The 26461-nt window shown below is 41.0% G+C and overlaps 1 protein-coding gene across 2 annotated transcripts in view; it reads left to right on the top strand.

Annotated features, from left to right (window-relative positions):
* Positions 1 to 26461, top strand: part of LOC109890191 (chemokine-like protein TAFA-1) — a 266121-nt gene that overhangs the window by 216196 nt on the left and 23464 nt on the right. Inside the window, exon 3 of one of the 2 annotated variants that reach the window (XM_031825011.1) lies at positions 22106 to 22243. In XM_031825011.1, the coding sequence (XP_031680871.1) occupies positions 22106 to 22243 (138 nt within the window). Of the gene's footprint in view, positions 1 to 22102; positions 22244 to 26461 lie in introns of both variants that reach the window. The other variant, XM_020482167.2, reaches the window with a different exon arrangement.

Below are 26461 nucleotides of genomic sequence, written 5' to 3'. Positions count from 1 at the left end.
GCTTTCAGTCTGTTATTTGAACTCAATCAGCATGACAGAGTGATCTCCAGCCTTGTCCTCGTCAACACTCACACCTGTGTTAACTTCTTGCGTCGAGCAATCCCGTATCCGGGAGCGTAATCATAGCCTCAAGCTCATTACCATAACGCAACGTTAACTATTCATGAAAATCGCAAATGAAATGAAATAAATATATTGGCTCACAAGCTTAGCCTTTTGTTAACAACACTGTCATCTCAGATTTTCAAAATATGCTTTTCAACCATAGCTACACAAGCATTTGTGTAAGAGTATTGATAGCTAGCATAGCATTAAGCCTAGCATTCAGTAGGCAACATTTTCACAAGAAAAGCATTCAAATAAAATAATTTACCTTTGAAGAACTTCGGATGTTTTCAATGAGGAGACTCTCAGTTAGATAGCAAATGTTCAGTTTTTCCAAAAAGATTATTTGTGTAGGAGAAATCGCTCCGTTTTGTTCATCACGTTTGGCTAAGAAAACCCCCGAAACTTTTTTCCAAATTAACTCCATAATATCGACTGAAACATGGCAAACGTTGTTTAGAATCAATCCTCAAGGTGTTTTTCACATATCTATTCGATGATATATCATTCGTGGCAGTTGGGTTTCTCCTCTGAAGCAAATGGAAAAATGCACACAGCTGGAGATTACGCAATAATTTCGACGGAGGACACCAAGCGCTGACATGATGTCAGCTGGTCCTTTTGTGGCAGGGCTGAAATGCAGTGGAAATGTTTTTTGGGGATTCAGTTCATTTTCATGGCAAATAGGGACTTTGAAATCTATTGCAATCACTCTCTGATCACTCTTCATAACATTCTGGAGTATATGCAAATTGCCATCATACAAACTGCAGACTTGGTGAAAATTTATATTTGTGTCATTCTCAAAACTTTTGGCCACGACTGTATACATAGAAGCTATTAGGGACATCAACAACCCCTAGCAACTATCCCCCACTCCATTGGATCTAGGGATTTGGGCGTTTTGAAGCCAGCTCACTCCTGGACATTGACCATTTTACACTTGAGCCTTACAGACAAGTATTTCACTGTACCTTGTAATTACATCTGCAACCCTGTGCATGTGACTATTAAACTCTCTAATCTCTAGCCTAATTTCTTAATCAGATTTGTCACAGTGCTCCCACTGGACCTAGGTAATTTCATGGTGCTGAACTGGTATTGATAGTGCGGGTAAATGAGGCACGCAATAATCGTTAACGTTAATAACCATAAAGATGTGGGCATCTGATTCATATGGCCCAGGTGTGGTATTCCATATAGGTCATTAAGAATTGACCAGGAATGAGGCCATGCGACCCCCCTCCCACCTCCCGTTCACTTCAGTAGAATGACTAGTTAGACATATCATTACTACCAGTCTACCAGTAGTACACCATTACAACTACAACAAACAAAATAAATATTCTGCTATTCTTTGTTTATAGTATTTTTACCTTTTTAACTCACAACTTACTAACCACTGTGGGGCACTCGATGCACATGGAAGAGGGTACCAATTATTTAACCAGGATGAAAGGCATTGTGTTGATTGAAGATAGAGACAGAGACATTCTCTCTTCATCTACCGGTTACCAGGACGATAGATGTGGGTCAGAGTGTGTCTCTGCGATGATGTTTAAAATTCAGTGGCTGTTTTTTTTCGGCTTTTGAGATAAGCTGTTCTAGCTGAGGGAAAACCACAATTGATTCATGTGAATCCACTGTAGCTGGGTCAGTGGTTTCTCCCTGCCAGTCTGTCTGTCTGTCTGAGCTCTGCTCCGGAGCAGGAGAGTTCCCCACTCTCAGCTCACAGACAGCAAGCAGCCTGTTAGCTTCAGGCACTGCTAACTGGATGTCCACTTGTTTGTCTTCTCCAGTTACTGTAGGTAATGTTGCCCTGAGGGTGTGTGGATGGAGATATGGGCCAGAGATGAGTCACTGAGAAACAACCAGGGGTAAATTCACCAACATCAGAGCAGCAAAGGCATGCCATTGGTCAAAGTCAATTCAGTAAAGATTACATAACATTATATCAACTGAATCGACACTGTACACAATACATTCATTTCTCAAGGCTTTCTCTGAGATAATGGAAAGGCATTTCATGATGCAATTTTTTTAAAACACGCTGGCTGCCATCCAGAGTACTTCAATATATTTAGGGACAATTGGCATGAACGTATGTCAGTGCCCGCATCCTCAGGGTAGCCTTTCTTATTGAGCCATGTTGGCTAGCGTCAGCGTTGTGAACACAGTGCTGTAGCAGGGCTGTCTAAGTCTGGATGGGGATCACGTCCTACCAGATGACTCACTCACATGGCTCGGGGCACTTTGGATTCTTTTTAGTGTGAACTTTTGTGTCGAGCCAAGATGTAACCGATTCCTTATGCTTTTACAGGCATAATGTCATGCCCTTCCTCCCAAACATTTTTTCTCACCCATATACACACAATGTCCTATCCTCATAATGACAGAGTGAAAACATGTTTTTAGACATTTTGCAAATGTATTGAAAATGAAATACTGAAAAATCAAATCAAACTTTATTTACCACAAGCTCCGAATACAACAAGTGTAGACTTTCCTGTGAAATGCTTACTTACAAGCCCTTAACCAACCTTGCAGTTCAAGAAGAAGAAAATATTTACCAAGTAGGCTAAAATAAAAAGTTATAATAAAAAGTAACACAATAAGAATAACAAGACGAGGTTATATACAGGGGGCACCGGTACAGAGTCAGTGTGCAGGGGTACAGGCTAGTTGAGGTAATCGGTACATGTAGGTGGGGGTGAAGTGACTATGCATAGCTAACAAACAAACAGCGAGTAGCAGCAGTGTACAAAAGGGAGGGGGTGGCAATGTAAATTGTCCTGTGGTGATTTTTATGAATTGTTCAGCAGTCTAATGGCTTGGGGGTAGAAGCTGTTGAAGAGCCTTTTGATCCTAGAATTGGCACTCTGGTACCGCTTGCCGTGCGGTAGCAGAGAAAACAGTCTATAACTTGGGTGACTGGAGTCTCTGACAATTTTATGGGCTTTCCTCTGATGGCTGGAAGCTTGGCCCCAGGGATGTACTGGGCCGTTCACACTACCCTCTGTAGCACCTCATGGTCAGATCCCGAGCAGGTGCCATACTAGGTGGTGATGCAACCAGTCAGGATGCTCTTGATGGTGCAGCTGTAGAACCTTTTGAGGATCAGGGGAACCATGCCAAATATTTTCAGTCTCAAGAGGGGGAAAACGTTTTGTTGTGCCCTCTTCACGACTGTCTTAGTATGTTTGGACCATGATAGTTCATTGGTGATGTGGACACCAAGGAACTTGAAACTCTCGACCTGCTCCACTACAGCCCCGTCAATGTTAATGGGGGCCTATTTGGCCCGCCTTTTCCTGTCGTCCATGATCAGCTCCTTTGTCTTGCTCACATTGAGATAGAGGTTCTCCTGGCACCACACTGCCAGATCTCTGTCCTCCTCCCTATAGGCCATCTCATCATTGTTGGTGATCAGGCCTACCACTGTTGTGTCGTCAGCAAACTTAATGATAGTGTTGGAGTCGTGTTTGGCCACGCAGTCGTTTGTGAACAGGGAATACAGGAGGGGACTAAGTACACACACCTGAGGGGCCCCAGTGTTAAGGATCAGTGTGGCAGACATGTTGTTGCCTACTCTTACCACCTGGGGGTGGCCCGTCAGGAAGTCCAGGATCCAGTTGCAGAGGGAGGTGTTTAGTCCCAGAGTCCTTAGCTTAGTGATGAACTTCGTGGGCACTATGGTGTTGAAAGCTGAGATGTAGTCAATGAACAGCATTCTCACATAGGTGTTCCTTTTGTCCAGGTGAGGAAGGGCAGTGTGGAGTACGATTGAGATTGCGTCAACTGTGGATCTGTTGGGGTAGTATGCGAATTGGAGTGGGTCTCGTGTGTCCGGGAGGATGCTGTTGATGTGAGCCATGACCAACCTTTCAAATTACTTCATGGCTACCGACGTGAGTGCCACGGGGCGGTAATCATTTAGGCAGGTTACCTTCGCATCCTTGGGCACAGAGACTATGGTGGTCTGCTTGAAACATGTAGGTATTACAGGCTCTGTCAGGGAGAGGATGAAAATGTCAGTGAAGACACTTGACATTTGGTCTGCGCATGCTTTGAGCTGGTCCGCACATGCCAATATCTAATTTACACAAGCATTCATACCCCTGAGTCAATACTTTGTAGAATCAGCCTTTGGCAGCAATTTCAGCTGTGAGTCATTCTGGGTAAGTCTCTAAGAGCTTTCCTCAACTGGACTGTGCAACATTTGTCAAATTGTCAAAATGGTTGTTGATCGATGCTAGACAGATATTTTCAGGTTTTGCCATAGATTTTCAAATGTATTTTTGTCAAAACTATAACTCGGCCACTCAGGAACATTCACTGCCTTCTTGGTAAGCATCTACAGTGTAGATTTTGACCTTGTGTTTTAGGTTAGGTTATTTATCTCAGAGTGTCTGGTGGAAAGCACACTCAACCAGGTTTTCCTTTATAATTTTGCCTGTGTTTAGCTCCATCCCTATTCTTTTTAATCCTGAGAAACCCACCGGTCCGTAAACATTGCAAGCATATTGTAATGGATTTGCCCCAAATATAATACTTTGTATTCAGGACGACACGTTAATTGCATTGCTATATTTTTTTGCAGTATTACTTTAGTGCCTTGTTTAAAACAGGATGCATGTTTTGGAATATTTTTGTTCTGTACAGGCTTCCTTCTTTTCACCCTGTCAAATAGGTTAGTATTGTGGAGTAACTACAATGATGTTGCTCCATCCTCTGCATTCTCCTATCACAGCCATTCAACTCTGTAACTGTTTTAAGTCACCATTGGCCTCATGGTGAAATCCCTGAGAGGTTTCCTTCCTCTCCGGCAACAAAGTCAAGTTAATAACTTCACCATGCTCAAAGGGATATTCAATGTATGCTTTTTCTACCAATAGGTGCCCTTCTTTGCTAGCCATTGGAAAACACAAAACAAACATAATACCACTTTGACATTATGGGATATTGTGGGTAGGCCTGTGCCAAAATAATCTTATTTTATTAATGGTTAAAATCAGGCTGTCACAATATTGGCGATAGCTTTGTGAGATCTGACATGCCCCCTGAGCCCACTCAGACACTCCTGACACCTATCCCAAATGGGAACTACAAATGTGGCTCATGCACACAGTGCAATAGCACCATAAAAACATCCTTCATGAGACACCCACATACAGGTCAAAAGATCGCTGTTAGGGGGATCATCTCATGCAAGACCAAGGGAGTAATCTATCTCATCACCTGTTCATGTGGAAAAGCCTACATAGGACAAACAAACAACGCATAGCTGAAGACTGCAGCTTAATGAGATGTAAGAACATTGACTATCCAGTAGCAGCTCAATTTGTTGAAGCTAACCATCCAATCTCCTTCCTCAAATAAACAGGCATTGAGCATGTTGCTCCACCAAGGAGAGGAGGTAACATCGAGATCCTACTACTACAAAGGGAGGCTTACTGGATATCCTATCTAAAAACATTGACCCCTAGTGGTCTGAATATTGACTCAGATCTCAGGCCCTTCTTATGAACAGCTCTTTCTTTTATGAACAAGTCTTATAAATTGATATATTCTTTCTACAGTTTGTTAGCGTACACCTAATGTGTTCCCCCTGTTGATGACCCTCATTATACATTAAGGTTCAACCAAAATATTACATGTAACAAATATGAAGTGAAATACGAAACAATTAAATATCTGAAATTGAATTAAACAATAATGTATGTTGATGCTTATATGATGTACATGTTTCTATATGATAACAAAAGCCTAATATATTTAACATGCCATGTACAATTTTTTTTAACAGTTTCACTAATTCATTCTAATTAACTTAATCACTATTGTCATTGGTTTCACTAATTGTCTACATAACCTGGTTCGAGTATTCATGACATTACCCTGAAGAAGGCACAGTGATGCCGAAACATTGGTAAATACCCAAATAACTTACTGGGAGTTTAAATATGGAGTGTGAGACTTTCTTTATTTTGATAGTTTACCAAATCAGGCTGTAACACAACAAAATGTGGAAAAGGTACAGTACTTTCTGAAGGCACTGTACATACAGACTAACACACGCTCCCTACTTCTGTTCCTTCACACGTTCCTTTTCTTCATCGGGAGGTGTTAGTCAAAGAGTGTTAATGGCAGCGAGGCAGTATGACAGCCTAGGCAGCACACTTCCCTGGGAGATGACCTGGTCAGGGTGTGTGTGAACCGACAAGGTACTGGGGCCTGGGCGCCAAGGCCACCATCAGAATACAACACCAGGCTCATTTCCACCAATCCACACACAGAACACTTGCTGCCTGTTTAAACACGCATTGCTTGTATGGATGTAGGGTCTTTCGTATGAAAGACACCAAGGCCTTCAGTGCTAGTCATGGGGCTGTGTAATTTCAATAAAGTTCTGACTCAGAAGGTGGATTTAAGCAGATGAAATATGGAAGGCACTAAGTGCAGTCAGAGGGGAACGACATGAAGAGTTTTTCTGGCGAGGCTCGAGGCCCCGATATCGTCACATTAGTCCATATTATGTTGCTTTGTAGTGCATTTGAACATTTTCTTAAACTAATCAGGGGATTGTTCCTGGAGTTCCTCCTTGATGTTTTAGTAATGATGAGCTAAATCCCTTTGCCTGGCTGATGATGCAGCACCATTAAAGATACATGCACAGGGACAGCTGGGGCTCATCCACTTTGATGACTCTGCCTCCTAAAACAAGTCATTAATATCTCCCATTTTCTTTCTTAATTTCTGATGCTAGTTGATTAACACACCACCCTTTAAAGACCCAGCTAACTGATATAAAAAACACAGACTTGGCCAAACAGAATAGAGCTGTTTTGATATCAGACTTAATTGTCAGCAATCAAAAGTACTTCACAATGAATGTACTGCACCTAAAGTATGTCTGCCACTCAAGCGTAAATACGTTGTCTGAAAAGAAGCGCCTGTTCCATAATGCATGGCCTTATTCCACTATATTCCAGTGTGATTGAAAACAATCCACTTCGATGCTGAAAATAATGAAATGCTGTTGGTGCTTTAATAGAGATGTTTTTCACTGAGAAAAGATTAAGAAAAGATTGTTTTAAGGTTCATAGCCAAAGAGCACTGGAGGGGATAAGGAACTCAATTTGATATTCATCAGCTGCTTCAAACAAACTACAAATGAACACAGCTCCCAGTTAGTTCCAAAAATGAAACAAAAATGAACACATTTTTCTGTTCTTTTTTGGGGGTATTTTTCCCTTATCTATTTATTGAATGTGATCATTATAACCACACTCTTCAAATTGAGTCTGTCTGCCATTTAAAACTAAACTATTTGCTGTCAGTTAGTGAGAGACTGCCAAAGAAAAAAAACTCACACAGAGAGAAAAGGTAGAACGAAGGACGCCCTCTAATCTGCCAAAACAAAACACCCACTCAAACATGCAGGGAAATTGAATTGTGATTAAGATGTTGTGGGTTGAGAGGTAGTCTTTGAGTTATTTAGAGTGGGCCTCTCTGTCTTCGGTGTTTGTTGTTATAGCGATACATTACGGTATAATGGCAGCTCTGAGGGAGAGAGAGACAGAGAGCTCTTGAAGAATCCTGGCAGAGTCTCTGTCAATGATTACGAATCAGGGCACACTCTGCATAAATTAGAGTGCTGTTAATTCTTAGAAGAGGTGAGGGCATGGAGACTCAGCAAACTGGGAATAATCAGAGAACATTAGCTAAGATTCCCGTTAAGTTCTATACTAAGCAAAAATATAAACACAAAATTCAACAATTTCAACGATTGTATTGAGTTATGTTTCATATAAGGAAAGTAGTCAATTGAAATATATGAATTTCAGTAAGCCCTAATCTATGGATTTCAGATGACTGAGCAGGGGCGCAGCCCTGGTGGGCCTAGGTGTCACGTTCTGACCATAGTTCTTTTGTTTTGTCTTTGTTTTAGTATGGTCAGGGCGTGAGTTGGGTGGGTTGTCTATGTTAGTTTTTCTATGATTTGGTATTTCTGTGTTTGGCCTGGTATGGTTCTCAATCAGAGGCAGTTGTCAATCGTTGTCCCTGATTGAGAACCATATTTAGGTAGCCTGTTTTTCACCCTTGAGTTGTGGGTGATTGTTTTCTGTTTTGTGTCTACACCAGACAGGACTGTTTCGTTTCTGTCATTCTCCTTTGTTATTTTGTTTAGTGTTCTCGTGATAATAAATTATCAATATGGACCCTTACCACGCTGCGCATTGGTCCTCACCTTCTTCCACCAACAACGGCCGCTACACTAGGAAGGCATAGGCCCACCCACTTGGGAGCCAGGCCCACTCACTGGTGGGCCATGTCCAGCCAATCAGAATTAGTTTTCCCACAAAAGGGATAGTGTTTAATTAGGTTGTGGGTACAGTCTGGTGGGAACATTGTTGGGAAATCACAAAAGAGGATTTTCACAAAATACAAAAACTGTCCAGCTGTGTGGATGATTCTACAATGTTTCTTTTAGGATGCAAAAAAAAATACATTCATCTGATGTTGCATGAATGTTCCTAGAACACATTTAATCTGTTTTTTAAAGGTTCTCCGAATGTTTCATTAGGTTGTGGGAACAGTCTAGTGAGAAGATTGTGGGGACATCCCAAACCACAAAACGGTCCGGTTGTGCTGACATTCAGATCATGTCTGTATCAGGTTGCACAAAACATTCCTTTGATGTTGCAATCATTTTTACAGAACAGCCTTTCTGAGTTCTTTAAAAGTTCACAGAACATTTAATTAGGTTGTGGGCACAGTGTGGATCCATTACAAGAGATAGGTTCCCAAAACACAATATGGTCAGTTGTGATGACATTCATACCATGTTTTATTAAGTTAGGTTGCACCGGATGTTCGCTGTAAGAATGTTGTAAGAATGTAAGAACACTGTAAGAATGTTGACAGAACACCTGGTCTATTTTCATTAAAAGATGCCAGAACATTTAATTATGTTATGGGACTTGTCTGGGATGTTGCAAGAATATTCTTGTGATATTCACATAGGTTGCACAGAACATTCCCACAATGTTGCACAATGTTCCACAATTTTGAAATAAGTCCATAAGTCCATAAATAAGTCCATAAGTCCACAATATTCCATTGGTGGAACAATTTGTCTTGGAGGTCCTCGGAACATTTTAAGGACATTTGGAACATGTTATTTTTCAATCTTACCTGATACTGCCACACAATGCTCCGCATGCTAATTTGTAGCTCCTTAAAGCATAAAACTGCAGATTGGAAAACATCCCTATTATGTTTCTCTCCAGGTTTAATGGCAATTCACATTTGAGGGCTGTATTGTAGGCCCACTTGAAGGTTATATAGACACATGGCATTTTAATTTAATTCATAGGACATTTAAACATAATTTAATCATTCAACAACCATATTTTATTCACTTAATCTGTTGACAATCTGCACATTATTTAATTCATAGGACATTTGAACAGTACAGGGGTCCTGAAGCCAAAAAAAAAAAAGTAGGCTCTTGGAATGATCTTGTTTGAACGACTTAATACGTCGTTTGAACGACTTAGTACCTCATTTGAACGACAGTATCTTGTTTGAATGACTTTGATTGTTCTGTTGTCTAATTAGGCCTCATTTTCTATGCAGCTAGTCAGACCGTGTAATGCTTGCTGTAGCCATTCATTCACTGATTCCATCCATTGATATGATTATTCATTATTCATGAGTATTCATTGACAGTTCATTGATATCCTAAAGCATCTAAATGGGTGAGTGTGGAGCGAGTAGCAGAGTGTAATTCAAGCAGATCTTTTTTTTTAAATGGTGTCGGCCTTCTCCCCCACTTAAATTTTGCTCTGGTACTGCGCAGCCACAAGCTCTGGGCATGCTCCGCCTAGCATTATTTGTTTCCTTTATCACTTTTACTTTAATTAGGCCTATTCGGTTGTAATTAGTTAGCCTTCCCCAACCACAGCATCCTATATCTAGTTTGTGTGTTCTACTTTCTACCATTAGGATATGTGCTTTCTATTTTGAAGTACTTGAAATGTATTAACTGATTTAGGAAGGCCATACTATACAATGTATTAACTGATTTAGGTAGGCAATACATAGGCTACTGTACAATGTATTAACTGATTTAGGTAGGCAATACATAGGCTACTGTACAATGTATTAACTGATTTAGGTAGGCAATACATAGGCTACTGTACAATGTATTAACTGATTTAGGTAGGCAATACATAGGTTACTGTACAATGTATTAACTGATTTAGGTAGGCAATACATAGGCTACTGTACAATGTATTTTAGTTTTTATAGGAATAGAAACTCCATAATGAATCTAAAATAGCAGAATTACATTGTAAATAATATAGGCCAGTATCAGCTTCATTTCATAAACAAACGGGAAGTAATCAACTCAAACTGCAGCGGTCAAATGATTTGTGCACAGAAGCATGACAAGAAGCTGATACTGGCCTTTATTATTTATTTATGAAATTGTAGCTTAATTAAATTGATTTATATTATGGTGTTTCTATTCCCCCCCCCCCCCAAACGAAAATACATTTGACATTATCCTATGTATTGCCCACCTAAAAATTATGTTAACACATTGGATGTCCTTCGTAATAGAAACAACACATCCAAATGTTAGAAAGTATAATATAAACTAGAATAGGCATAATTCAAAGAATAATGATAAAGGAAACTAAAAACGCTAGGCAGAGCATGCCCAGTGCCTGTGGGTGAGCAGTACCAGAGCGAAATTGGAATCGGAGGGAAGGCTGACACAATTTTTCCCCAGTCTGCTATAATTATGCTTTGCTCCTGGCTCCACACTCACCCACTTACAGTGCCTTCAGAAAGTATTCATACCCCTTGTCTTATTCCACATTTGTGATCGACAGGCTCAAATCAGTCTAATGTAGCAACATTTGAAATTGTGTTCTGTTTTTTACATTGGATAAAGGTAGAGACACAGAGCTACAAAATGGTATATCATACACTACAGTTGAGGAATAATGGGAAAGTCATTTTGCTTTGAAAGTTGATAAACTTGTAAACTCACTTTTGAGAAAATGGCCTTTGAATGTTTTGGTACTACTATTGCAGAGCCCTTCTTTGTCTACACCCATTCAGCATCGTTCACACCTTTCTTAAGCTTTAGCCCCACCCATCTCTTTAAGGGTTGATCTGAGCGTTCTGTACTAACAGCAGTCAAGCACCCATGCTAACTTGCTAGCTACTTCCAAACAACTAAGTGAGAGAGAACAGCTCACTGAACATTACTCACCCTAGCAGAGCTGGTTAGGCTGTTATGTTATCCAGAGCGTTGGTGACTGCAACTGTGCTGTCAGATTGTCAGTTCGTAAACTCAGAACCTTTCACGTTCAGAGCGCACACTGGGCGCTTTGGCCGATGAGTAGGGTTGATCTGAACATTCTGACCTCACAACGGCAGTCAAGCACCCAAGCTAACTGGCTAATATTGGCTAGCATGCTAGCTACTTCCAGATACATAATGAGAGAACACCCCATTCTAACCATTTTACTTGCCCTAGCAGAGCTGGTTAGGCTGTTTTCATGTTATCCAGAGTGTTCGTGACTGTAACTGTGCTGCTGCCTAAAATGTAATTGCGTTTTTTTGCCGACATTTACTGACACCTGCCATATTCAACTGGTGTTTAGCCTTCGTAAATTCATCAGTTATTCTGGGCTCTGGCACACTAAGATGAGTCTTTTATTAAGACATGTAGCTAGCTAACTAGCTAGGTAAACAATGAACCTTAATCCCGACTCATGACGTTACTGCCCTACATGAATCTGCAGGTAGCTAACCAACCAGGTTAAATGTTAGCTAGCTTACATTAGGCTATAACTAGTGGCTCTGAGATACGAATTATAAGATCATACACCTAACATTAGTAAGTGAGCAAGAAAACTCATGTTAGCTAGCTAGCTAACAGTACACTTTAACTTGAAATGAAAAGACTTTATGTCAAAATTAGAAAGTGAAATATCTGAAAATGTAGCCAGCTAGACTAACTTACCGATGGTCTGAAAACGGAGTAGATAGCCACAGCGAATTTATCAGCTAGTTCGTCTATCAACAATTGTTGCAGTGACAGGGTATTGAAATGGATATTTGCATTATGGAGTCTTTTATTAAGACATGTAGCTAGCTAGCTTAACAATGAACCATAATCCTGACTCATGATGTTACTACCCTGCATGTACACTTTAAGTACACATTACATTTCAATTAAATCACATTCTGTCAAAATTAGAAATGTGTAATATCTGAAAAAATAACTAGCTAGACTATCTTAATGTATACATCATTGTTGGACGTGTTTCCTGTCGGATGCCATGTTGCCCTTAGTTTGAAGATGTAATCAGGAGACGTGTTTTCTCCATCTCCTTAGCTATCATACTCGAATTCCATTGATTTCAAATCTCGGTCCTCCAGAAAGTGGAGAGCATTCATGTAACGTTGGCCAGCAAGCCAGTTAGCGAACGTTAGCTAGCTAACAGTACACTTTAACTTGACATTAGGTTTATGCAGTTTTACTAGGCGATACATAAAAAAATGTGTTAGACAGGATTACCTAGACATACTGACCAGCTCAAAAAGACAGAAGCGTGCTATTTGGCAGACCAATCCAAACTAATCTCTCAGCATGTTCAGCCCACTCATTATCTTAGCCAATCATGGCTAGTGGAAGGTTGCTGTCTTTTTCTGTGGCTAAACCAACTAGGCTTGTAAATTAACAATTGTATTTTGTATTTACAGATGGCATACACGTTTGTTATTAAGGCACATTAAAGTTCACATGTTCGAGAAGGAATTGTCTGCCCCCAAAAAAATGTTGATTTAAAAAAAAAGTTTACCTCCAAATGGCTCTCGTGTGAAGTAGTGACCCCACGACATACGCTTAGTTTACAGAAACAGGTCACATGTTGTTATGTTACAGCCTGAATTCAAAATGTATTAAATTGGAGGGTTATCTCACCCATATACACACAATACTCCATAATGACAAAGTGAAAACATCTTTTTGGAAAATGTTACTAATTTGTAAAAAGGAAATACTGAAATATCTCATTTACATGAGCATTTACACCCCTGAGTCAATACTTTGTAGAAGCACTTTTGGCAGCTATTACAAATGTGAGGTTTTCTGGGTAAGTCTCTAAACGCTATCCAAGCCTGAATTATGCTACGTTTGCTCATTATTCTTGCCAAATTATTCAAGCTCTGTCAAATTGGTTGTTGATCATTGCTAGATGTCCATTTTCAGGTCTTACCATATATTTCCAAGTAGATTTAAGTGAAGGTCACTCAGGAACATTCACTGTCTTCTTGGTAAGGAACTCCAGTGTAGATTTGGCCTTCTGTTTTATGCTACTGTCCTGCTGAAAAAGGTGAATTCATCTCCCAGTGTCTGGTGGAAAGCACCAGGTTTTCCTCTGGGGTTTTGCCTATGCTTAGATCCATTCAGCTTATTTGTTATCCTGAAAAACTGCCCAATCCTTAATTATTCCAAGCATACCCATAACATGATGCAGCCACCCCATTACTTGAAAATATGGAGACTGGTATTTAGTAAGGTGTTAAATTCTATTTCCCCCCAACATAACACTTTGTATTTAGGACAAAAAAAATATCTGTATTACTTTAGTGCCTTTTGTTGTAAACAGGAAGCAAGTTTTGGAATATTTGTATTCTACATAGGCTTCCTTCTTTTCACTCTGTCAATTAGTATTGGGGATTAACTACAACGTTGTTCATCCATCCTCAGTTTTCTCATGTCACAGACATTATACTCTGTAACTGTTGTAAAGTCACCAATGGCCTCATGGTGAAATCCCTGAGAAGTTGACATAGGAAGGAAGTCTCTATCTTTTAGTGATGTTGTGTATTGATACACCATCCAAAGGCAGAGTTCATCTGTCCAGTGTCTGTGTTCTTTTGCCCATCTTAATCTTTTATTTTTATTGGCCAGTCTGAGATGTGGCTTTTTCTTTGCAACTCTGCCTAGAAGGCCAGCATCCCGGGGTCGTTTCTTCACTGTTGACGTTGAGACTGGTGTTTTGCGGGTACTATTTGATGAAGCTGCAAAAACTGTCTAGTTTCTCAAACTAGGCACTCTAATGTCCTTGTCCAATTGCTCAGCCTCCCACTCCTCTTTCTATTCTAGTTAGAGCCAGTTTGCGCTGTTCTGTGAAGGGAGTAGTACACAGCGTTGTACGAGATCTTCAGTTTCTTGGCATTTTCTCGCATGGAATAGCCTTCATTTCTCAGAACAAGAATAGACTGACGAGTTTCAGAAGAAAGTATTTGTTTCTGGCCATTTGGAACCTGTAATCAAACCCACAAATGCTGATGCTCCAGATACTCAACTAGTCTAAAGAAGGCCAGTTTTATTACTTCTTTAATCAGAACAACAGTTTTCAGCAGTGCTAACATAATTGCAAAAAGGTTTTCTAATGATCAATTAGGCTTTTAAAATGATAAACTTGGATTAGCTAACACAACGTGCCATTGGAACACAGGAGTGATGGTTGCTGATGATGGGTCTCTGTAAGCATTTGTAGATATTACATAAAAATATGCAATAGTCATTTACAATATTATCAAAGTCTACACTATATTTCTGATCAAGTTGATGTTATTTTAATGAGAAAAAATGTGCCTTTCTTTCAAGAACAAGGACATTTCTAAGTGACCCCAAACATTTGAATGGTAGTGTATGTCACATGCACAGGATACAGAAGGTGTAAATGGTACTATAAAATGGTTACTTGCATAGTGGAGTCTTTTATTTAGACATGTAGCTAGCTAGCTAAACAATGAACCATAATCCCAACTCATAATGTTACTACCCTGTGTGAATCTGCAGGTTGCTAATCAACTAGGGTAAAAAGTTAGCTAGCTAGCTAACATAAGGCTATACCTAATAATTGTTTATTTATTTAATTTTTTATTTCACTTTTATTTAACCAGGTAGGCTAGTTGAGAACAAGTTCTCATTTACAACTGCGACCTGGCCAAGATAAAGCATAGCAGTGTGAACAGACAACAACACAGAGTTACACATGGAGTAAACAATAAACAAGTCAATAACACAGTAGAAAAAAAAGAAAAAAAAGAGTCTATATACATTGTGTGCAAAAGGCATGAGGTAGGCGAATAATTACAATTTAGCAGATTAACACTGGAGTGATAAATGATCAGATGGTCATGTGCAGGAAGATATACTGGTGTGCAAAAGAGCAGAAAAGTAAATAAATAAAAAACAGTATGGGGATGAGGTAGGTAAATTGGGTGGGCTATTTACTGATAGACTATGTACAGCTGCAGCGATTGGTTAGCTGCTCAGATAGCAGATGTTTAAAGTTGGTGAGAGAGATAAAAGTCTCCAACTTCAGCAATTTTTGCAATTCGTTCCAGTCACAGGCAGCAGAGAACTGGAACGAAAGGCGGCCAAATGAGGTGTTGGCTTTAGGGATGATCAGTGAGATACACCTGCTGGAGCGTGTGCTACGGGTGGGTGTTGCCATCGTGACCAGTGAACTGAGATAAGGCGGAGCTTTACCTAGCATGGACTTGTAGATGACCTGGAGCCAGTGGGTCTGGCGACGAATATGTAGCGAGGACCAGTCGACTAGAGCATACAGGTCGCAGTGGTGGGTGGTATAAGGTGCTTTAGTAACAAAACGGATGGCACTGTGATAAACTGCATCCAGTTTGCTGAGTAGAGTTTTGGAAGCTATTTTGTAGATGACATCGCCAAAGTCGAGGATCGGTAGGGTAGTCAGTTTGACTAGGGTAAGTTTGGTGGCTTGAGTGAAGGAGGCTTTGTTGCGGAATAGAAAGCCGACTCTAGATTTGATTTTAGTTTGGAGATGTTTGATATGAGTCTGGAAGGAGAGTTTACAGTCTAGCCAGACTCCTAGGTACTTATAGATGTCCACATATTCTAGGTCGGAACCATCCAGGGTGGTGATGCTAGTCGGAGGTGCGGGTGCAGGCAACGAACGGTTGAAAAGCATGCATTTGGTTTTACTAGCATTTAAGAGTAGTTGGAGGCCACGGAAGGAGTGTTGTATGGCATTGAAGCTCGTTTGGAGGTTAGATAGCACAGTGTCCAAGGAAGGGCCAGAAGTATACAGAATGGTGTCGTCTGCGTAGAGGTGAATCAGGGAATCGCCCGCAGCAGAGCAACATTATTGATATATACAGAGAAAAGAGTCGGCCCGAGAATTTAACCCTGTGGCACCCCCATAGAGACTGCCTGAGGAACGGACAATATGCCCTCCGATTTGACACACTGAACTCTGTCTGCAAAGTAGTTGGTGAACCAGGCAATGCAGTCATTAGAAAAACCGAGGCTACTGAGTCTGCCGATAAGAATATGGTGATTGACAGAGTCGAAGGCCTTGGCCAGGTCGATGAAGACGGCTGCACAGTACTGTCTTTTATCGATGGCGGTTATGATATCGTTTAGTACCTTGAGCGTGGCTGAGGTGCACTCGTGACCAGCTCGGAAACCAGATTGTACAGCGGAGAAGGTACGGTGGGATTCGAGATGGTCAGTGATCTGTTTGTTGACTAGGCTTTCGAAGACCTTAGATAGGCAGGGCAGGATGGATATAGATCTGTAACAGTTTGGGTCCGGGGTGTCTCCCACTTTGAAGAGGGGGATGACTGCGGCAGCTTTCCAATCCTTGGGGATCTCTGACGATATGAAATAGAGGTTGAACAGGCTGGTAATAGGGGTAGTGACAATGGCGTCAGATAGGTTCAGAAATAGAGGGTCCAGATTGTCAAGACCAGCTGATTTGTACGGGTCCAGGCTCTTTCAGAACATCTGCTATCTGGATTTGGGTAAAGGAGAATCTGGGGAGGCTTGGGCGAGTAACTGCGGAGCTGTTGGACGAGGTTGGAGTGGCCAGGAGGAAGGCATGGCCAGCCGTTGAGAAATGCTTATTAAAGTTTTCGATTATCATGGATTTATCAGTGGTGACCGTGTTACCTAGCCTCAGTGCAGTGGGCAGCTGGGAGGAGGTGCTCTTGTTCTCCATGGACTTTACAGTGTCCCAGAACTTTTGGGAGTTAGAGCTACAGGATGCAAATTTCTGCTTGAAAAAGCTGGCCTTTGCTTTCGTGACTGACTGCGTGTATTGGTTCCTGACTTCCCTGAACAGTTTCATATCACGGGGACTATTCGATGCTATTGCAGTCCGCCACAGGATGTTTTTGTGCTGGTCGAGGGCAGTCAGGTCTGGAGTGAATCAAGGGCTATATCTTTTCTTAGTTCTGCATTTTTTTAACAGAGCATGCTTATCTAAGATGGTGAGGAAGTTACTTTTAAAGAATGACCAGGCATCCTCAACTGACGGGATGAGGTCAATATCCTTCCAGGATACCCGGGCCAGGTCGATTAGAAAGGCCTGCTCGCAGAAGTGTTTTAGGGAGCGTTTGACAGTGATGAGGGGTGGTCGTTTGACTGCGGGCCTGTAGCGGATACAGGCAATGAGGCAGTGATCACTGAGATCCTGATTGAAGACAGTGGAGGTGTATTTGGAGGGCCAGTTGGTCAGGATAACGTCTATGAGGGTGCCCTTGTTTACAGATTTAGGGTTGTACCTGGTGGTAATAATGCAAATGGCTCTAAGATACAAATAATATTACTACACAGATCATACACGTAATGTTAGCTAGCGAGCCAGCCTGCTAACATTAGCTAGCTAGCTAACAGTATGCTTTAACTTGCATGAAAATGACTTTCTGACAAAACTAGAAACATAGAATATCTTAAAATGTTGCTAGCTAGACTCTTTTACAAGGATGAATGCTTCTCCCTCTCTGTCACAGATGCCATGGTTGCCCTTATTTTGAAGATGTAATCCAGAGACAGGTGTTTTATAAAAAAGCTTGTGTTCTCTTTTTAACTCACTCCACATATTTACAATCAAACGGTAGATCTTTTTTCCATCTCCTTTGCTGTCATACTCTGCTTCCACTGGGCGTTCCACTGATTTCAAAACTTGGTCCTGCAGAAAGTGGAGAGCAAAACCTTTGAAGTTCTTTGTGAAATCTTTCAAAAAGAAAGGATTACCTACACATACTGAGCAGGTCATGTTATAGACTGAAGCATGCTACATGGCAGACCAATCCAAAGTCATCTCTCGGCATATCCAGCCCATCCATTATTTCAGCCAATCATGGCTACTGTGAAGGTTCCAGCCTTTTTCCATGGTTAAACCAACTAAGCTCATAATTTAACAATTGTATTTGTATTTACAGATGGAATTCATGTTTGTAATTAAGGAACATGAAAGTTCACATGTTCCAGAAGGCATTTCTGCCCAAAAACACATTTTTATCCAAAAAAAATTTCGCCTGTGAAGTAGTGAAACGCGACATACGCCTACTTTCCTAAAACAAGTCACAATTTTGGTTTTCTGGGGAGGCGTTCTGTTATCTCTGCACTGACATAGACAAAAACAGTGCTATTGTCTCAATGTCTGAACTGGACAGATTTAGTGACAGGGGAGATGGTAGCCCGCACACCCCTGTCCCCCAAAGTGTCAAAACACAAAGCTCCTTCTCTTTCCAGTGAGTTTTCTCTTCATCTGATGTTGCCATAGGAGATTCATACTGGAATGTGCATATGCGTGGGTGTATACAATACACACCATGCAGCACACATCCAATCCTACCTTACTACTGCTTTCAAACTTGGGTTTCTTTGCTTTTTAATCATGAGCGGTTAATTCATTACTGTGAATAATGACTCTCATCTGTAAGCTTCCATTTCTCATCTCTTCTCTCTCTTCATATTCCAGCGCTCCTTCGTTAGTGGGGTTTTAATTGGCCGTTGGGCTAAGCTGAAAACAATGAAGAATTGATTTCCTTAAACATAATCACCTAAACCAGTCGCCTAATGACTGCTGTCACTGTGGGCTCCGAGGAGAAAAATGACCAGTCGATGCTCTCATTGATGCCCTTCACCTCATCCCACCAAAGGGTAGAAAGCAGAACCACCTACCCCATCTTACCTGTTTGAATTAACCCTTCTAGCTGAGTGACAGCCTGTGTACAGTCCATCCATCAAACACACATGCACGCGCGCATGCACACATACATGTACAGTGCACCTTGTTTACATTCACATACACAAAGACAAATACACAGACACACACACACAAATGTGCACACACAGGCCAGGAACAGATGCACACACACAGGCATGCAGCACACAGGCATGCAGCACACAGACATGCAGCACACAGGCATGCAAGCACACACACACAAAGAGAATAGACACGTATTAGCCCCATGCTGACATGGTCCAAGTGAGCTTAGGTGTACTGTATGTGGACAGCATAATGTACTGTCCAAGTGCCCATTTGTCCTCTGCATATCACTCCCCTCTGGCCCCATGGTGTCCGATCAGGTCTATTGTACTGCTCACATTCTCTGTCTGCACAGATGGTACTGAGTTAACTGCTCTAATGTCCACCTGGCTGATGGCTGGACATAGAGCTGCTTATCTCACCCCAGGGTCTGGAGCTAAATAACACACACATGCATGCGCATACACGTACACATACACACATGCGTGCACACACAGGTACGCACACACAATCACACACACGCATGCATTCTGATACATATACACACAGGCATGCCCAAATGCAAGAACACACACACACACACATACACAAACACACAAACAGACACACACACGCAAGTCCTATGTTTTGATAAAATATCCCATATGGAGGTGAGATAGAAGAGATGAGTTTGGAAGAAGATATGATACTATATTCTTTGAATGTCCTTTGAAATTCATTTCATACAGATATCCAATCTTAATTTGACCAGTTTCTCACATCAGAAAAATTATTCTACAGCAACAGGACATGTGAATTATATGGATTATAAATAATGGAAATATTTGCAGGAGTTGATACGTTTTTCATTAGGGCAAATCAAGTCTGACATATTTAAGTGGAATTTACAAACTTGAGAAGCCTTTTTAAATCTTGAAAATGCTCTGTGACAACAGAGTGATCAAGTGAAGAGGGGACACTGGCACATGTTCATCACACCGGTTTGCATTTCTTATTGACAGAATAATTGATTCCTCATAGCAATGCATTTTCAGAATTTAGGAGTCTGATGGAATCATTGTGGTTTTTGACCAACATCGACAAAAGGCCAGGGGGTATGATAAATATTCCCTAAGTAGTCAGGACTTGAAGGTGGGCATTTTGTGAGGGCTGCCTCTACAACAGGCTTGAAAGCATCTCTCCAGGCAGGAAACTACCAGTAAAATATTGAATAAATCCAACATATTGTGAGTTTTGGGGTTTAAATATAGTGCACTCAAGGGATTCTTTCCTCACTTTTATGGTTTGTGTTATGCCTCATGGCCGTTATACTGTATCAAAAACTAAGCTTGTGGAGAGTGACATTAATTCTGCAGGACAGCGGTGGCCAACATAACTGCAAATGTACTCCTTTTAATCCCAGTCTTCTCTGCCTGTGGTCTGGGCATGGCAGACCTTGATGAAAATGTGAAAAGAAAAGTGTTACCAACCTATTTTTTTCAAGATCCAGCAACTTCAAACTTTGACACAGTCATCCTCCAATAAGACAATATAACGATTTTACCAGCATGTTTAAAATGCAATACCACCATGAAGAAAATCACACTGCTACAAAAAGAGGAAAGGTTATTTGGCTCCCTTTTACCTATTCTCCCTCTGATCACCCCTCTCTCCTCTCCTCTGTGAGATCCAGTTTAATTGTTGGACGATGGTGTCTGTGGTGACGGCTGTCAGAGGAAGATGAAGAGTTTTTCCTGGGGCGTGAGGAGAGGGCCACACGGTGATGGAGGGCCCCTCTCCTGCAGCTCCGCTGGCTGCATTAGCACGCCACTTTATAACTATGTGAAAGGGGCACTACCAGTGGCTCCCTCATTACTCACCGGCCCAGTCGGTGCGCGGGCAGGCCCCTGCCCTCTCTCTCTCTATCCATCCTCTCTCTCCATTCTCCTCTCTCCATTTTTTGGAGAGGAGGGACGTCCCTAGGCTCCATCAGCCCCTCGCTCCCCAGGGTGATCCCTATTTTACTTTGACCCATCAGTGGCACATTTCTCCTCCACATTATTTTGACAACCTCTTTTGTCAGAACGAGGTCCATTGTGCTGCAGTTGTTGTAAATGATGTCACCTCTGTAGAAGAGCCATTGTTAGTGGAGGCTGGTTTAACCCAGTCAGCCTGGTTAAGGCCTGGTGTGTGTTGTAATAATGAGATTTAATTGCTCCGTTTCTCCAGGCCTTCACTCCTGAACCTACTGGAACAGATGATTATCATATGCAGGCTCTCAGGGAAGCAAGGAGAGCCACATTAATGCAAGAGCAGAGCATGATTTCCTCATCAGGGAGAGATTTGTAATGGATTGAGAAACACCCTGAGAGTCAAATTAGAATCATCTAAATGCCTCTAGGGGCAATTTGCAGCGCATGCTGTGGTGAAGAGGATAACATAGTAATTGCATGTTATGTGCCTTACATTTATTTTCAGCAGTATTTTTACAATGTGTACTATGTGATTATATGAACTCATGATTTAATTAAGTTCAGGTTGTTAAAAACAACAGAAAGGTATTTACCCTCAGATAAATGTAGCCATTTAAAAAGATGAAGTGAGTAACCATAGAAGCTAATTAAAATAAGCATTACGGGCCTATTTAGTACAATGTATTTTTATAGCACACCGTCAATCATTTGTTCTATATAGAATTCACATCAGGGATCTATTTCATTTCTAACACCATTTTGTACATATACCAATCATCATCGAACATCAACCCTACTCTTGACGTTGTAGTATATGTTCCACAGTAATTAACCAACCAAACTCCTCAGCTCCATGTGTCGGCTAACCACGTGTCTCTATCCCTCTGTGTGTGTCCTCAGAAGGAGGGACATGTGAGGTGATCGCAGCCCACCGGTGCTGTAATAAGAACCGTATTGAGGAGCGCTCCCAGACCGTCAAGTGCTCCTGTCTACCGGGAAAGGTGGCCGGGACGACACGCAACAAACCCTCTTGTGTGGATGGTAAGGACATGTTCATAGCATGTTTTTCACTTTTTAATATCACATACGGCTTAATATTCTCAAAAGAAGTAGTTCTCTAAATGTATTGAAGAGGTACTTTTTTTTACAATTATTTATAGCTAATTGTAATTACAATATTGCTGGCTTTTACATACTTTTGAATGAGACTGCCACACGTTGAGGTGTTTCAACAGCTTTCTACCTAATGCGGCTCATTCTTACATGAGTAGGGTTGCAAAGCTACTGGTATTTTTCCCACGTTACTGGAATTTTCAGTAATTTTAGTAATTAACTGAAAATCTATGGCAGAAATGTAGGTAATTTATACTTGAATAACTTTCAAAAAATGTAGTCATATATAGTATTCATTTTCATATCTCGTCCATATTGTCCATGTAGATACACCATATTGTTCAAGATAAAATAGTCTAATTAATGAAAGGACAAAGGCACTATTTTCAATTACCTTTGCAACTTGTCCAACTATTGACATTTTTCACAACTGTCACCAGTTCGACGCCACAACATTTACATATTGACATAGTGAAATAAATCAGTGTAAAAAAAATATGAAGGATATTTCATGCTGAAATCCTCATATTAAACGACCGAGTGTGTTGATGTTTTATATTTACGATAATGTTTTACAGCTTTGTCATCCCATTTTATTAATTTATAATTTATTTATTTATTAATATTTCATATAGTTTACATGTGATAAGGCCACACAGAGGGACAGAGACAATTACACCTGTGATAATCTGAAGCATCCCAAAAGGGCCACTCGATACTAGTCTACGATCCTTGAAAGATGCCAACATTCTGGTAGTTTACTGGTAAACTTCAAAAGTGTCAAATAATATACTCTATGCATGACTCTCTTCTGTCCTAATGAAGTCAATTAAGATAATATCAAAGCACTCTAAATTGGAGACTAAATGGAATCTGGGTGAGTGCTGCAAATGATTGTGGGAGACAAGCAATACCTTAGATGCACAGCTGAGGACATGAGAATTACCCATGTTGAATATTACATGGCCCAAGGCATCTTAGGTTCATAAATGAAAAAATAAAAAACTGTCCTCACAAAGGAACGACATAGTCTTCATCATGAATAACGGCACTATGAGGAGGCGTATGTCTGCCCTCTTCAACCCATTTCATTGGCTTGTTTAACTACATCTGACACATGAGACCAACAAAGATAAGCAAATTCATCCTTGGAACCAACGGCGTAAACTTTTTGAAAGTTCTGAACTGAGCTCCTAAGGCTAAGGACTCTCAACTTGGTTGACTTACTAAATTTAAGAAAGCCGGCGTGGTCCACAGCTACTGGTTGCGTGCCATGTCATCAAATGTGTCATTGACTGACAAATTTCTATGACATACAGTTGAAGTCGGGAGTCTACATACACCTTAGCCAATTACATTTAAACTCAGTTTTTCACAATTCCTGACGTTTTATCAGAGTAAAAATTCCCTGTTTTAGGTCAGTTAGGATCACCACTTTATTTTAAGAATGTGAAATGTCAGAATAATAGTAGAGAGAATGATTTATTTCAGCTTTAATTTCTTTCATCACATTCCCAGAAGGTTACATACACTCAATTAGTATTTGATAGCATTGCCTTTAAATTGTTTAACTTGGGTCAAACATTTTGGGTAGCCTTACACAAGTTTTCCACAATAAGTTGGGTAAATTTTGTCCCATTCCTCCTGACAGAGCTGGTGTAACTGAGTCAGGTTTGTAGGCCTCCTTGCTCGCACACGCTTTTTCAGTTCTCCCCACAAAATGTCAATAGGATTGAGGTCAGGGCTTTGTGATGGCCACTCCAATACCTTGACTTTGTTGTCCTTAAGCCGTTTTGCCACAACTTTGGAAGTTTGCTTGGGGTCATTGTCCATTTGGAGGATCCATTTGTGACCAATCTTTAACTTCCTGACTGATGTCTTGAGATATTGCTTCAATATATCCACATAATTTTCCTTCCTCATGACGCCATCTATTTTGTGAAGTGCACCAGTTCCTCCTGCAGCAAAGCATCCCCACAACATGAAGCTGCCACCTCCCGTGCTTCACAGTTGGGATGGTGCTCTTCGGCTTGCAGGCCTCCTGGTCAATATTGCCAAACAGTTCTATTTTTGTTTCATCAGACCAGAGAACATTTCTCCAAAAAGTACGATCTTTGTTCCCAAGTGTAGTTGCAAACTGTAGTCTGGCTTTTTTATGGCAGTTTTGGAGCAGTTGCTTCTTCCTTTCTGGGTGTCCTTTCAGGTTATGCCGATATAGGACTCGTTTTACTGTGGATATAGATACTTTTGTAGTTGTTTCCTCCAGCATCTTCACAAGGTCCTTTGCTGTTGTTCTGGGATAATTTGCACTTTTTGCACCAAAGTGCGTTCATCTCTAAGAGACAGAACGCGTCTTCTTCCTTAGCGGTATGACGGCTGCGTGGTCCTATGGTGTTTATACTTGAGTACTATTGTTTGTACAGATGAACGTGGTATCTTCAGGCATTTGGAAATTGCTCCCAAGGATGATCCAGACCTGTGGAGGTCTACAATATTATTTCTGAGGTCTTGGATGATTTCTTTTGATTTTCCCATGATGTCAAGCAAAGAGACACTGAGTTTGAAGGTAAGCCTTGAAATATATCCACAGGTACACCTCCAATTGACTCAAATTATATCAATTAGCCTATCAGAAGTTTCTAAAGCCATGACATAATTTTTGGGAATTTTCCAAGCTGCTTAAAGGCACAGTCGACTTAGTGTATGTAAACTTCTAAAACACTGGAATTGTGATAAGGTGAATTATAAGGGAAATAATCTGTCTGCAAACAATTGTTGGAAACATTACTTGTGTCATGCACAAAGTTGATGGCCTAACCGACTTGCCAAAACTATATTTTGTTAACAAGAAATTTGTGGTGGTTGAAAAACAAGTTTTAATGACTCCAACCTAAGTGTATGTAAACTTCCGACTTCAACTGTATATTGCTTTAGCTGATACTTCAAATACCTATCCAGCCGTTGTAAGCTCTGTTAATCATCCACAATGTCTGAGCATAGGAACGCACCCAGCATGTTATTAAGTCCATTTCACAAGAGAAAACCCACCTGTGTCACGCCCTGGTCTTAGTATTTTGTGTTTATATATTTATTTGGTCAGGCCAGGGTGTGACATGGGTTTATTTTGTGTTGTGTTTTTGTATTGGGGGTTTAGTAGGTATTGGGATTGTGGCTGAGTAGGGGTGTCTAGCATAGTCTATGGCTGCCTGAGGCGGTTCTCAATCAGAGTCAGGTCATTCTCGTTGTCTCTGATTGGGAACCATATTTAGGTAGCCTGGGTTTCACTGTGTGTTTGTGGGTGATTGTTCCTGTCTCAGTGTGTTTATATTCACCAGACAGGCTGTATAGGTTTTCACATTTTCCATTTGTTGTTTTTGTATTGTACGTATTCGTTTTCATTAAACATGTATCGAACTAACCACGCTGCATTTTGGTCCGACTCTCCTTCAACGGATGAAAGCCGTAACAACCTGAAAGAAAGGATATAGTGTAGCATGTTAGACTGATTGATATCCTTACATTGCCTTGGTGTGATAGAGTTTGATATGCTCAAGATGTGAGGAGAGTTGAGATGATGGGGAGTGAGGTGGTGGGGAGGGGAAAATGAATGGAGATGGTAGGAGAAGGGGATAGGGGGATGCAGAGGAGGGAAGGGAGGGCTGGGAGATGCTCACACTTCATGCCTCGGTGCTCCTGGCTCCTGCAGTGAGGAAAGAATCCCTGTACCTGTTACTGTATTAATTAACAGCCTGTTATATAGAGAGAGGGGATGGAAATGGAACTGACAAGTCACTGAGCAGCGTTGTTCCAGCAGTGAGCACCACGGCACCCCAGAAGGAGGGAGGGAGCGTGCCAGTGGTGCATATACCTCTTTCAGGTGAAGCTACAGAGAAAAAAAAACGATGCCATTTTGTACTCATGATTATAACTTTGCATTTACATTTTTGTCATTTAGGAGACACTCTTATTCAGAGCGACTTACAGGAGCAATTAGGGTTAAGTGCCTTGCTCAAGGGCACATAGACAGATTTTTTTACCTAGTCGGCTCAGGGAATAGAACCAGTTGGTACAATTCGCAGGGGTCCGCAATCAAGGAACATCAATGAAAGTGTTAAGACTTTAGTGTGTGAACTCTCTCTGAAAGTT

The sequence above is a fragment of the Oncorhynchus kisutch genome, linkage group LG5, assembly GCF_002021735.2.
Source record: "Oncorhynchus kisutch isolate 150728-3 linkage group LG5, Okis_V2, whole genome shotgun sequence".
NCBI lineage: Eukaryota > Metazoa > Chordata > Actinopteri > Salmoniformes > Salmonidae > Oncorhynchus > Oncorhynchus kisutch.
Note: the sequence above shows the minus strand (reverse complement) of the source record. Positions and strands in the feature narration are given on the sequence as shown.